Source organism: Bombina bombina, chromosome 6 (assembly GCF_027579735.1).
Source record: "Bombina bombina isolate aBomBom1 chromosome 6, aBomBom1.pri, whole genome shotgun sequence".
Taxonomy (NCBI): Eukaryota; Metazoa; Chordata; class Amphibia; order Anura; family Bombinatoridae; genus Bombina; species Bombina bombina.
Window position 1 is genome coordinate 800588246 of NC_069504.1, and position 13548 is coordinate 800601793.

The following is a 13548-nucleotide window of genomic DNA, read 5'->3' on the forward strand; positions in this document are numbered from 1 at the left end:
CCCCAGAATACTGAAGTGTAGAGTATACATACATGTCGTTATAACGGTATGGCAGGATTTTCTCATCAATTCCATTCAGAAAATAAAAACTGCTACATACCTCAATGCAGATTCATCTGCCCGCTGTCCCCTGATCTGAAGCTTTTACCTCCCTCAGATGGCCGAGAAACAGCAATATGATCTTAACTACTCCGGTTAAAATCATAGTAAAAACTCTGGTAGATTCTTCTTCAAACTCTGCCAGAGAGGTAATAACACGCTCCGGTGCTATTGTAAAATAACAAACTTTTGATTGAAGTTATAAAAACTAAGTATAATCACCATAGTCCTCTCACACATCCTATCTAGTCGTTGGGTGCAAGAGAATGACTGGGAGTGACGTAGAGGGGAGGAGCTATATGCAGCTCTGCTGGGTGAATCCTCTTGCATTTCCTGTTGGGGAGGAGTTATATCCCAGAAGTAATGATGACCCGTGGACTGATCACACATAACAGAAGAAAATAACATAAAACTAGAAAAACTACCAATATAAACACAAACGATATCCAAATGGAGAATACTTTAGTTGAAGGCTGCTAAATCTATATTAAGATTGAGCCCCGTGGGGTGCAGACTCTTGAGAACATGGATTCAATAAGTCTCCCTCTGTCTCAACCTAAAGAATCAATTATACAAATGTGAAGGAGGAATGAACTCCATCGGAATGATGGAGTAACAATTCTTCATGCCAGGATGTTTAAGGTTACAATGTCTGGGGACACTGTGATTCTTATAGTTGTTTTTTATGTTACGTTGGTGTTCAGACCATCTAATACTTAGTCTTCTACAAGTGCGCCCAATATATTGTACCCCACAAAACAAGTGAGGAGATAGACAACATATTTGGAAGAACACGATATATGCCCTATGATGGAATAATATCGGCCAGTCACATTGGATTTAAAAGTCTTTTTCTTATGTAAGATATCAATACATAGTTTACATCTCCTGCTGTGGCTTTTATAACTCCCAGGAGAGCTTGCTAGCTTTTGTTTTTATTATTAAATGAGACACCATTTGTTTTATTTTTAACAATCTTGCTGGGAGCTAGGCTTGTTTTTAAAGTAGGTGCTCTTTTATAAACTACCTTTGGTGCATTTCCTATTATATTGCCTAGGATCGGATCTTTAATCAAGATGCCCCAATGCTTAGTAATAGCATTCTTTATCATTTGATGATTACTAGTAAATTGAGTGATAAAAAGAGGGGATTTTGTATCGGTTCTACTTTGGTTGTTGTTTCTTTGATTTTTTTTTGTGATAACCAAAATATTTATTCCTATAATCAGATCTAGCTCTATAATAGCTCTTATTAATGATGTTTAGAGGGTATTTCTTTTCTAAGTAACGCTTTTTAAGAATAGAGCTTTATATTTCATAATCCGCGATTGTACTGCAATTGCGGCGTACCCGCTTAAACTGCCCATAAGGGACATTACGTTTCCAAGGCAGGTAATGGTTATTTGTAAAATCAAGATAACTGTTGCAGTCAACTGATTTAAAATGAATCGTGCTGATAACTTTACCATCACAAAACTCAAGATTGAGATTGAGAAAAGTGATCCTTCTAGAGTCAATAGTGCTAGTGAAAAGAAGACCCCTATCGTTTTGATTAAGGTATTCCACAAAAAGATTGGCAGAGGTGACATCACCTTTCCAAATAAAAATCAAATCGTCAATATACCGGCCGTAGAGTACCAGGTTCGCCCCATATGCCGATTCATATATGTACCTTTCTTCGAAAAGGCCCATAAACAGATTCGCATAGCTGGGGGCGAACCTGGTACCCATCGCAGTACCCTTAATCTGTAAATAAAATTCATCCTGAAATAAAAAATAATTAGGTTTTAAAATAAATGAAACTAAAGATAACAAAAAATCACATTGGTTAGGAGGAAGATAGGGATCCTGTTCCAAATAGTGTGCTATTGCAATGAGACCTAAATGATGTTGTATATTAGAGTAGAGAGCTTGAACATCACAGGTTATCCAAAGACAATCTGGTGTAATAAAATGTTTTTCAAGTTTCTCAATTAGATCCGATGAATCACGTATATAAGATTCTAAACCAAGAAAATATTTTTGTAGAAAATTATCTACATATGTAGACACATTGTCTGTCAGGCTACCTATTCCAACTATAATTGGTCGACCGGGGGGCAGATTGGATTTTTATGGAGCTTAGGCAGATGGTAATAAAAAGCCACATTTGGTTCGATAGGGACTAAGAAATTTTTTTTTTTTTTTTAAGGATTATACCTTCTTTATAGGCCTTATTAATAAGATTCTTGAGCTTAATCTTATATGAAGCGGTGGGATCATGTGTAAGACGGATGTAATAAGATACATCTTGGAGTATTTTTCTGCCTTCTAGAAGGTAGTCTTCCAGATTTTGTAGAACTATCCCACCACCCTTATCCGCTTGCCTAATGACAAGAGATTTGTTATTCTTCAGATTGAATAAAGCTTTCCTCTCATTGGGAAACAAATAATTTCTGAGGGACCTATTATTCTTAGGAATAAGTTAAAATTCATCAATAACCAACTGCTTAAAGATCTCAATATGAGCGTTGTTGGTTAATGACGGAGTAAAATTAGATTTATTTTTGAAATTGGTATGAATATAGCTTTCATGAAGTTGTTCAGCTAAGGAGTCTGGTTCGAACACTGGAACATCATGTCCATTAAGTCTATCATCCATATTGTCAGTTAAAATAGGACATCTAGTTTCGTCTTTCAAACGTTTTTCTGCAAAATATTTTTGCATTGATAGTTTCTGTGTAAACCGATTAAGGTCTACAAATAGAGAGAACATATTGTGTCCATTAGTAGGGCTAAAAGATAGTCCTTTGCCAAGGACTCGAACTTCATCATCAGTTAGAATGTGTGAGGACAGATTAAAGATACCTTTCTTTAGTGTCTGTAATCTTGCCTTTTTGACGGCTGTTCCTTGTCCTCTACATCCTCGTGACCGTAAGGTCTTTTTCCTTTTGGGGTGTTGTCAAGGAGATTACAGGTTCTAGATCAGTGTTTTTCAACCAGTGTGCCGTGGCACACTAGTGTGCAGTGAGAGATCCTCAGGTGTGCCGCGGCAGACTGACAACAGCGCGGGGGTGTCCCTCTTTCAAATCAATATGTCATGTATAGTTTGTAGGAGGCATGGCATGACAGCACAGTACAGTGTGTGTGTATATATATATATATATATATATATATATACTGTATATATATCCTGTATTAGGCTACAATGTGTGATTTTGTAAAATTTTGGGATGGTGGTGAGCCACAGGATTTTTTAATGTAAAAATGTGTGCCACGGCAAAAAAAAAGGTTGCAAATCACTGTTCTAGATAGCTTGATATGATTTTTTGTTTCCAAGCTAATGGTTTCGATTCAACACCACCTTAGGGAGAAAACCCAATTTAGTACAAAGGACCGCCTTATCTGAATGAAAGATAAGTTACAGGGAATCACACTGCAGAGCTGAAAGCTCAGGAACTCTGCGAGCGGAAGAAATAGCAAAGAGAAACAAAACCTTCCAAGATAACAATTTTATTTCAACAACATGCATTGGCTCAAACAGAGCCTGCTGCAAAACTTTAAGAACAAGATTAAGGCTCCAGGGAGGAGCAACAGGTTTAAACACAGGCATTTGTATAAAATGATAGACAGTGCAGAAATCTGACCTTTCAGAGTACTGACTGACAAACTCTTCTCCAGGCCATCCTGAAGAACAAATTTGGGGAATCCTCACCCAACTCCAGGAAAAACCTTTTGCTTCACACATTTCTGGATATGGTGAGTCCACGGCTTGAGTAATTACTGTTGGGAATATCACTCCTGGCCAGCAGGAGGAGGTAAAGAGCACCACAGTTCTGCTAAGTATCACGCCCTTACCCACAACCCCCAGTCATTCGACTGAAGGGAAATGGAGAAAAAGGAGTAACACAAAGTGTAGAGGTGCCTGAGGTTAGTGTCAAAACAACAACTGTCTTAAAATAAAGGGTGGGGCCGTGAACTCACCATATCCGGAAATAAATTTATCAGGTAAGCATAAATTTTGTTTTTCTTTCCTAAGATATGGTGAGTCCACGGCTTGAGTAATTACTGTTGGGAACCAATACCCAAGCTAGAGGACACAGATAAATAGGGAGGGACAAGACAGGCAGTCCTAAACAGAAGGCACCACACTGCTTTCTCCCAAAAGAAGCCTCAGCCGAAGCAAAAATATAAAATTTGCAAAAAGTATGTAGAGAAGACCAAGTTGCAGCCTTGCAAATTTGTTCCACAGATGCTTCATTTTTGAAAACCCAAGAAGAGGAAACAGCTCTTGTGGAATGAGTTGTAATTCTTTCAGGAGGCTTCAGTCCAACAGTCTCATAAGCCAAACGAATTATACTTTGTAACCAAAAAGAAAGAGTAGAAAATCCTTTGTCGCCTGTAAGTAGAATTTAAGAGCACGTACAACATCCAAATGGTGTAATAAACGTTATTTGGAAAAAGTAGGATTAGGACACAGAGAGGGAACAACAATTTCCTGGTTGATATTTCTAATAGAAACAACCTTAGGAAGAAAACCTAACTTAGTACGAAGAACTTCATTATCGGTATGAAAAATAAGATAAGGGGAATCACACTGCAGAGCTGAGAGTTCTGAGACTCTTCGAGCAGAAGAGATAGCAACAAGAAACAAAACCTCAAATGGAGCCATCTGTTAAACATTAAGAACAAGGTTAAGGCTCCAAGGAGGAGCAACAGACTTAAAGACAGGCCTGATTTTGACCAAGGCCAGACAAAAAGATTGCACATCTGGCACATCCGCCAAACGTTTATGTAGAAAAACTGATAAAGCAGAAATCTGACCCTTCAGGGTACTGACTGACAATCCCTTCTCCAGGCCTTCCTGAAGAAAAGATAACATTCTATGAATTCTAATTCTACTCCAAGAATAACCCTTGGATTCACACCAATAAAGATATTTACGCCATATCTTATGGTAAATCTTTCTAGTAACAGGCTTGTAAGCCTGAATCATGGTCTCAATGACCGACTCAGAAAAACCACGCTTAGACAGAATTAAGCGTTCAATCTCCAAGCAGTCAGCTTCAGAGAAACGAGATTTGGATGAAGGAGGGGACCCCTGAATTAGGAGGTCCTTCCTCAGAGTTAGCCTCCAAGGTGGAAGAGATGACATCTCCACTAGGTCTGCAAACCAGATCCTGCAAGGCCACGCACGGGCTATTAGAATCACTGACGCCCCCTCATGTTTGATACGAGCAATGACTCGTGGAAGGAGAGCAAACGGAGGAAACAGGTATGCCAACCTGAAAAACCTAAGGAACCGCCAGAGCATCTATCAGAACAACCTGCAGATCTTTTGACCTTGAACCGTACATTGGAAGCTTGGTGTTCTGATGGGACACCATCAGATCTAACTCCAGCACCCCCCCCCATTTGAGGACTAAGCTGGAAAACACATCCGGATGGAGTTCCCACTCCTCGGGATGAAAAGTCTGTCTGCTCAGAAAATCTGCTTCCCAGTTGTCTACTCCTGGAATGAGGATGGCAGATAGACAGCAATTGTGGGTCTCTGCCCACTGAAGAATCCGAGTAACCTCCTTCATGGCTAAGGAACTCCGAGTTCCTCCCTGGTGATTGATGTAAGTCACAGAGGTTATGTTGTCTGACTGGAACCTGATAAACTGGGCTTAGGACAACTGAGGCCAAGCCACTAGAGCATTGTAAATCGCCCTCAACTCCAAGATGTTGATGGGAAGAGCAGACTCCTACCGAGTCCAAAGGCCCTGTGCTTTTAACGAGTTCCAGACTGCTTCCCAGCCCAGCAGGCTGGCGTTTGTGGTCATGATCACCCAGGAAGGTCTCCGAAAGCATGTTCCTGAGAAATCCACTACGGGAGAGAATCCCTTGACGACTGATCTAACTCTATTCTCTAAGATAGATCCGCATGGTCGCCATTCCATTGTCTGAGCATGCACAACTGGAGAGCTCTCAAATGGAATCGAACAAAAGGAATGATGTCCATGGAAGCCACCATCAGACCGATTACCTCCATACATTGGGCCACTGAAGGATGAGCAGTAGCCTGAAGAGAGAAGCAAGAGGAAATTATTTAGTTTTTCCTGACCTCTGTCAGAAAAATCTTCATCAATAGAGAATCTATTATGGTCCTTAAGAACACTTCTCTTGTAGCAGGGGAAAGGGAGCTTTTTTCCAGATTCACATTCCATCTGTGGGAACAAAGAAAAGACAATATCTCTGTGTGAGATTTTGCTTGTTGAAAAGATGGCGCCTGAACCAATATGTCGTCCAGGTAGGGTGCCACAGCAATTCCATGAGAACGGATCACTGCCAAAATATCCCCCAGAACCTTTGAAAAAATTATGGGAGCCGTGGCTAGACCAAATGGAATGGCCACGAACTGGAAATGTTTGTCCAGAAAGGCAAATCTCAGGAATCTGTGATGGTCCTTGTGAATAGGAACATGAAGATACGCATCCTTTAGGTCTATGGTTGTCATGAACTGACCCTCTTGTACTAAAGGAAGAATGAAGCTAAAACCTCCTTTAACAATAAGCTGAAGGATACCACCTCAGTCTATGAAGAAAGATTTCACCCTCAGAAAGTCCCGATGTTTCTTCCTCATCAGACTTATGAAAAAGGGCAACTTGGGAAGCAGAACTGAGGACAGGCACCTTACTTTCTGAATTTCTAGATTTCTTCTTGCATTTCCCCTGTAATCTGGGAATGGCAGCTAATGCTGCAGATACCACTGAAGATATCTAGACAGCAATTTCTGCTTTTAAATAAACTCCACTAGGAGCTATAGAGGAACCGCAGGGCACTGCATGTGACACCATTGAGGCTTGGGACGTAGCAGGAGAAAGCGGAGGTATTATTTTAACAGCATCATCCTGAGATATTAGGCTAAAAAATGTTACCTTTATTTTGCAAGGTTTTCTTGACACATGAAGAACAAAATTGCATAGGAGCTGCAATTTGTGCATCTAAACATAATAAGCATGAATTCATGAGAGCAGGTTCTTGCTCCATATCAGACATGTTGTGAAACAGTAAATAAACTTGTACAGATAAGTTTCAAAGATTTTAATATTCAATTAAAATAAGCCAAGGAAAAAATACACTTAAAATTTTATCCCAAATGAGGATCGATCCCCAGCTAAAATTATTTGAGAAAAGTTAAGAAAAAACATTTAATAAACATCAAATAGAATTCTAAAAAAAAAAACCTCAGGCAACTCCACACCTCAATTATTGAGGTGCCTTACCGCTACCAAGACAGGATCATCCAGAAATGGAGAAAAAACTACTTTTTTTCCGAAACGTTATAAAGTAAAGCCGGTCATGTGATCGCAAATGCCGTTATGTTGTCTGACTTTCAAATTACTGCTGCGACACAGAGAGGCACTAAGAATTGCTTCCTGGTACACTGAGTACCATAAATAACCGAGTTTCTTTTTTGACAGTTTAAAATGTTGCATCGTTTTATTTTAAAGCAAAGGGGAAATGAATAAGCTGCTAAAATAGAAAATTCAGCCTTAATTTCAGTTTAAATTTATATTGTTTTATCAAGTAAATGTGTCAGAAAATGAAGCCTAATAAAAACATTTTACCCTTTCTTTTTAAGAGTTTAAATGTTAGTCTCACACATGCTACAGTGCGCTTCATGCCCCAGTGTAACCCATACAACAGGATTATCTATGTCCCATTAAAAAAGCAGTGTCTTAATTTGTTAAGTGCATGGTCTACCCAACTGGAAGAAAAAGCACTTACCTGCTCCGCTGTCCGGCATGTAGACAGTTACAAGGTATGAGAAGACACTGTTCTTCACAGAGACCTTTGAAAAAGAAAGAACAGAGTAGCCAACTCTGGCTTTCTAAACTAGGGCAGCAATTGTTAGAAAAACGCAGTAAGTACCTCTTTACAAGTTGCTAACTGCTTTAAAGCCACCACAACTTGACTGCAAGTGGAATACCGCTATACCCCAAAACTTGCTTGTAGATGAAATTAAAAATTTTCTTCAGACACCTAAACTTCACCTCCTCCATGCATCGAAGGCAAAGAGAATGACTGGGGGTTATGGGTAAGGGAGTGCCTCCTTTGCCTCCTCCTGCTGGCCAGGAGTGATATTCCCAACAGTAATTACTCAAGCCGTGGACTCACCATATCTTAGGTATGAAAGGTATTTACGCCATATCTTATGGTAAATCCTGCGAATAACTGGTTTACGAGCCTGAAGCATAGCATCAATGACCCCTTCCGAAAAACCACATCTAGACAGGACTATGCGTTCAATCTCCACAAAGTCAGCTTCAGAGAATCTAGATTTGGATGGAGGAATGGACACTGAAGTAGAAGGTCATTCCTCAGAGCTAACCCCCAAGGTGGAAGGGATTACATCTTCACCAGATCCTGTCTGGCCTCGCAGGGTGGCCTGAGGATCTCTCGACCTTGAACCGTACTTTGGAAGCTTGGCGTTTTGATCAGATCCAACTCCGGAACCCCCTACGCGAGGGTTATCCAGGATGAAAAGTCTGTCTGCTCAGAAAATCCACCTCCCAATTGTCCACTTCTGGAATGTGGATGGCAGATAGGAGACAATCGTGAGCTTCCACCCACTGTAGAATACGAGTCACCTCCTTCATGGCCAAGGAATTCTGAGTTCCTCTCTAGTGGTTGATGTAAGCCACTGAGGTGATGTTGTCCGACTGAAACCTGATAAACCGGACTAAAGATAATTGAGGCCAAGCTGTCAAGGCATTGAAGATTGCTCTCAACTCCAAGATATTTATGGGAACAGACTCTTTCAGAGACCACAGGCCCTGAGCTTTCAGATAACCCTAAACAGCTCCCCAGCCTGAAAGGCTGGCGTCCATAGTCAATATCACCCAGGAAGGTCTTAGTAAGCAAGTGCCCCAAGATAGATGTTCCTGTGAAATCCACCACGAGTGTCTCTTGTTAGGGGGTCCAGATTTATCATCTGGGATAAATCTGAATGGTCTCCGTTCAATTGACTGAGCATGCAAAGTTGCAGCGGACGCAGATGAAACCGAGCAAAAGGAATGATGTCCATGGAAGCCACTATCAGACCAATCACCTCCATGCATTGAGCCACTGTTGTACGAAAAACGACTGGAAAGAAAAGAAGCTTGAAACGTGATTTTCTGACGTCCGTCAGGAAAATCTTCATGGACAGGGAATGTATGATTGTACCTAGGAAATACACTCTTGTAGTTGGAACTAGAGAACTCTTTTCTAGATTCACTTTCCACCTGTGGGAACGTAGAAAAGACAACAACATCTCTGTATGAGATTTTGCTAGTTGAAAAGATGACGCCTGAACCAAGATGTCGTCTAGATAAGGCGCCACAGCAATTCGATGGGATCTGATCACTACCATTAGGGCTCCCAGAACCTTTGTGAATATTTTGGGAGCTGTGGCAAGACCAAACGGAAGGGCAATAAACTCGAAATGCTTGTCCGGAAAGGCAAACCTTAGAAACTGGTAATGATCCCTGTGAATGGGAATGTGCAAATACACGTCCTTCAGGTCTATGGTCATCATGAACTGACCTTCCTGAACCAATGGAATGAATAGTTTCCATCTTGAAGGACGGAACCCTGAGGAACTTGTTGAGACACTTTAGATCTAAGATGGGACGGAAAGTTCCCTCCTTTTTGGAATCACAAATAGATTTGAATAAAATCCTAGACATTGTTCCTCTAGAGGGACTGGTACAATAACTCCCAGGGAGGATAGGTCCTTTATGCAGTTTAAGAAGGCCTCCCTCTTTACCTGGTTTGAGGATAGTTTTGACAGGAGAAATCTGCCCCTTGGAGGGCAAGACTTGAACTCTATTGTAACCCTGGGATACTATATCCACATCCCACGGATCTGGGACATCGCGTATCCAAAAAAATGATATAAAATTATATATATATATATATATATATATATATACACACACACATGCATGTCAAGGGATATTCAGGGATTCCTGAAAGATATCAGTGTTCCAATGTAACTATCGCACAAAAAAAGTGGTTTGGAAATAGCAAAGTGCTACTTGTATTTATTGCCCTATAACTTGCAAAAAAAAAGCAAAGAACATGTAAACATTGGGTATTTCTAAACTCAGGATAAAATTTAGAAACTATTTAGCATGGGTGTTTTTTGGTGGTTGTAGAAGTGTAAGATTTTGGGGGTCAAAGTTAGAAAAAGGTTTTTTTTTTTTTTTTTCAATTTTTCATCATATTTTATAAAAAAAAATTATTGGAAATTATAAGATATGATGAAAATAATGGTATCTTTAGAAAGTTGGAAAATTACAGCTAAACCAAACACTGCAGAGATGTAAAAATATCCTTGGTCCCAAACAGACAGAAAAATGGAAAAGTGCTGTGGTCCTTAAGGGGTTAAAGTTGCGAAAGGAACGAAAATTAGAAGTCTGTCGACCCTTAGGTATATATTCTTCTTGTCCTTTCCACCCGTAATCTCTAAAATGATTTCCGCCAGACCAAGCCCAAACAGTTTTTTACCCTTTTTACCCTTTTAAGTTAAAGCCAAAAGCTTGGCCTTTGAAGAAACATCAGCCGACCAAGATTTTAACCACAGAGCTCTATGAGCTAGAACAGTGAAGATAGACAACTTAGCTCCCATTCTAATTACCTCCATGTTGGCATCACAGATAAAAGTATTGGCTAATTTAAGAGCCTTGATCCTATCTTTGATCTCCTCAATTGTAGTATCCTCTAATATCAAATCAGACAGGGCATCGCACCAATAAGATGCTGCTCCTGCAACGTAGCAATACTTACCGCAGGTTGCCACTGTAGTCCTTGATGGATATACATCTTCTTTAAGCCTCTAGCTTCTTATCCATAGGATCATTAAAGGAACGACTATTCTATATAGGAATAGTAGTTCTTTTAGCTAGAGTAGAAATAGCTCCTCCTACTTTAGTCACAGTGTGCCATAAGTCCCGAATGGAGTCAGCAACAGGAAACATCTTTTTAAAAACAGGGGAAGGGGAAAAGGGAACCCCAGGCTTATCCCATTCCTAAACTATAATTTCAGACATCTTGTCTGGAACAGGAAAAACATCCTCAGAAGGAGAATCATAAACTCTGTTAAGTTTAGAAGACTTTTTAGGGTTGACAGCAACCGAAGGTTCATAGTCATCCAAAGTAGCTAGAACCTCCTTCAGTAGTAAACGAAGATGTTCAAGTTTAAATCTGAAATTAACTTCTTCAGATTCACTAGATTTTTCACCCATAGTATCAGAGTCTGAGAATTCACCTTCAGAAGCTACTGAAGTATCCTCCTCATCAGACATCTGAGAAAGGTTGGCTAGCTCAGTTTTAGAGTCTGAAACCTTGCTAACAGATAAATGTTTAGATTTCCTCTTACGCTTACCCGAAGAAGGGAAAGCTGACAAAGCTGCTTAAAATAGTAAGCATTTATCCACAGACATAGACTGATCTAATTCTGAATCCATAACTACAGAATTCAGCTTTAACCAAAGTAGTGAAAAATAAAATAATTTTCAAATTTAGTAGGGACTTATAAAAAACAGAGAACAAAATAAAAGGAATCTAAGAAGCAACCTCAGATTGTCTCCTTAGACAAATGATCCGCTGATGAAAATCGCAAAGCCGACACTGATCCTCTACACAGAACAGTCTCACTAGCTCCACTCCGAAAAAGCGGAAGTGCGGTCGTCACATGAGCGTGTCAAAAAAGAACTGTGCCACTTAAAAGTGTGCAAAAAAAGTAAACGGCTTGACGAAGGTAAACAACCTTCATATTCATAGCCTGTGTGTATTCATAGCCTGTGTGTATTATAATCTGTCATAGCTGCCAAAGCCTATTTGAAACAAATAAAGGAAAATCCTTTAAGTCCCTTTAGCCAAGTGAACTCTCTTAAATCTCTCACTTTGTAAAAATCTGTTTAACACAAAGTTTCAATAATCTGTCCATAAGATTTATCCTTAACTAATAAGGATAACTATGTCCCAAAATGGATCCATATGAGGATTAACCTCTTAAGTGCTGCTGTCCTTCAGTACCTAGAAGGCAAAGGCACTTACCTTAAATCCAGCTGCAGGACAGATAACCTCTACTTAGGTGTGACAAGTACTCCACTCCCTGTCATGGACCTGTAGGAAAAAGAAAGAACAGAGTAACCAAATCTGGCTTTCTATAAAGGGGTAGCAAAGTGTTAAAGGGACACTGAACCCAATTTTTTTCTTTTGTGATTCAGAGAGAGCATGCAATTTTAAGCAGCTTTCTAATTTACTCCTATTAAATTTTCTTAATTCTCTTGGTATCTTTATTTGAAAGGCAAGAATGTACGTTTAGATGCCGGCCCATTTTTGGTGAACAACCTGGGTTGTCCTTGCTGATTGGTGGATAAATTCACCCACCAATAAACAAGTGCTGTCCATGGCACTGAACCCAAAAAATAGCTTAGATATCTTCTTATTCAAATAAAGATAGAAAGAGAATGAAGAAAAATTAATAATAGGAGTAAATTAGAAAGTTGCTTAAAATTGCATGCTTTATCTGAATCACGAAAGAAAAAAATTGGGTTCAGTGTCCCTTTAACAGTAAAGCAAAGACCACCTCGCCGCCTTTTAACTGCTAAAAGCCAACACACTACTCTTACTAACAGATTGACTACTCTTCTTAAGAGATTGACGTGGACACAGCTAGAGCACAATCTTTGCTTGCAGGGAAAAGTACCCATAAAAGGATTAATTTCTTCAGATACCATCTTCTCACATCTTCCATTGACAGAGGCAAAGAGAATGACTAGGGATTATGGGTAAGGGAAGTTACACTTAACAGCTTTGCTGGGGTGCTTTTTACCTCCTTCTGGCCAGGAGTTGAATATCCCACTAGTAATTGGAATGGCGTCATGGACTCTCCATGCCATAGAAAAGAAAACTTACTTAGAAGCTCCCAGTTTAGCACTGTTAATGAGGCTAGGCTGGGACACCCACTGAAAGTGGCTGGGAAAAAAGGAAAAAGCAAACACTATTCCCCCCTCCCCTGCATATGAAAAGACATATTATACAAACAGGAGACACAGGAGTCTGTAGACATCAGTATATATCTAAAACTTTGGGTCTTGGTTAGGAGCAACAAAATGTTATAATAAAATAAGCAAAACTATAAATTGTTACAAAAACACTCCCAGATGTACTATATAAATGGATCATCTACAAAACATTTATGCAAATAAAAATCTAGTGAACAATGTCCCTTTAAAAAATTAAATGTTGTTTACATCACAAGCTAAAATGTTTTATTCATTTATGTATGGATTATTCTGTTCCTGCAGATTATTATTAATCCCAACCAGGAGGTGGCAGAGTCAGACTACACAAATAATAACATGAAGTGTCGATGTCGATATGATGGTCAACGGATATGGATGTACAACTGCCATATAGGTGAGCAGGCACC

General features: G+C 39.7%; 1 protein-coding gene across 1 annotated transcript in view; it reads left to right on the top strand.

The window, feature by feature from the left end:
- LOXL2 (lysyl oxidase like 2) overlaps positions 1–13548 on the top strand; it is a 193265-nt gene that overhangs the window by 172438 nt on the left and 7279 nt on the right. The window contains exon 13 of the mRNA XM_053718125.1: positions 13424–13535. Within this exon, the coding sequence (XP_053574100.1) occupies positions 13424–13535 (112 nt within the window). The remainder of the gene's footprint in view (positions 1–13423; positions 13536–13548) is intronic.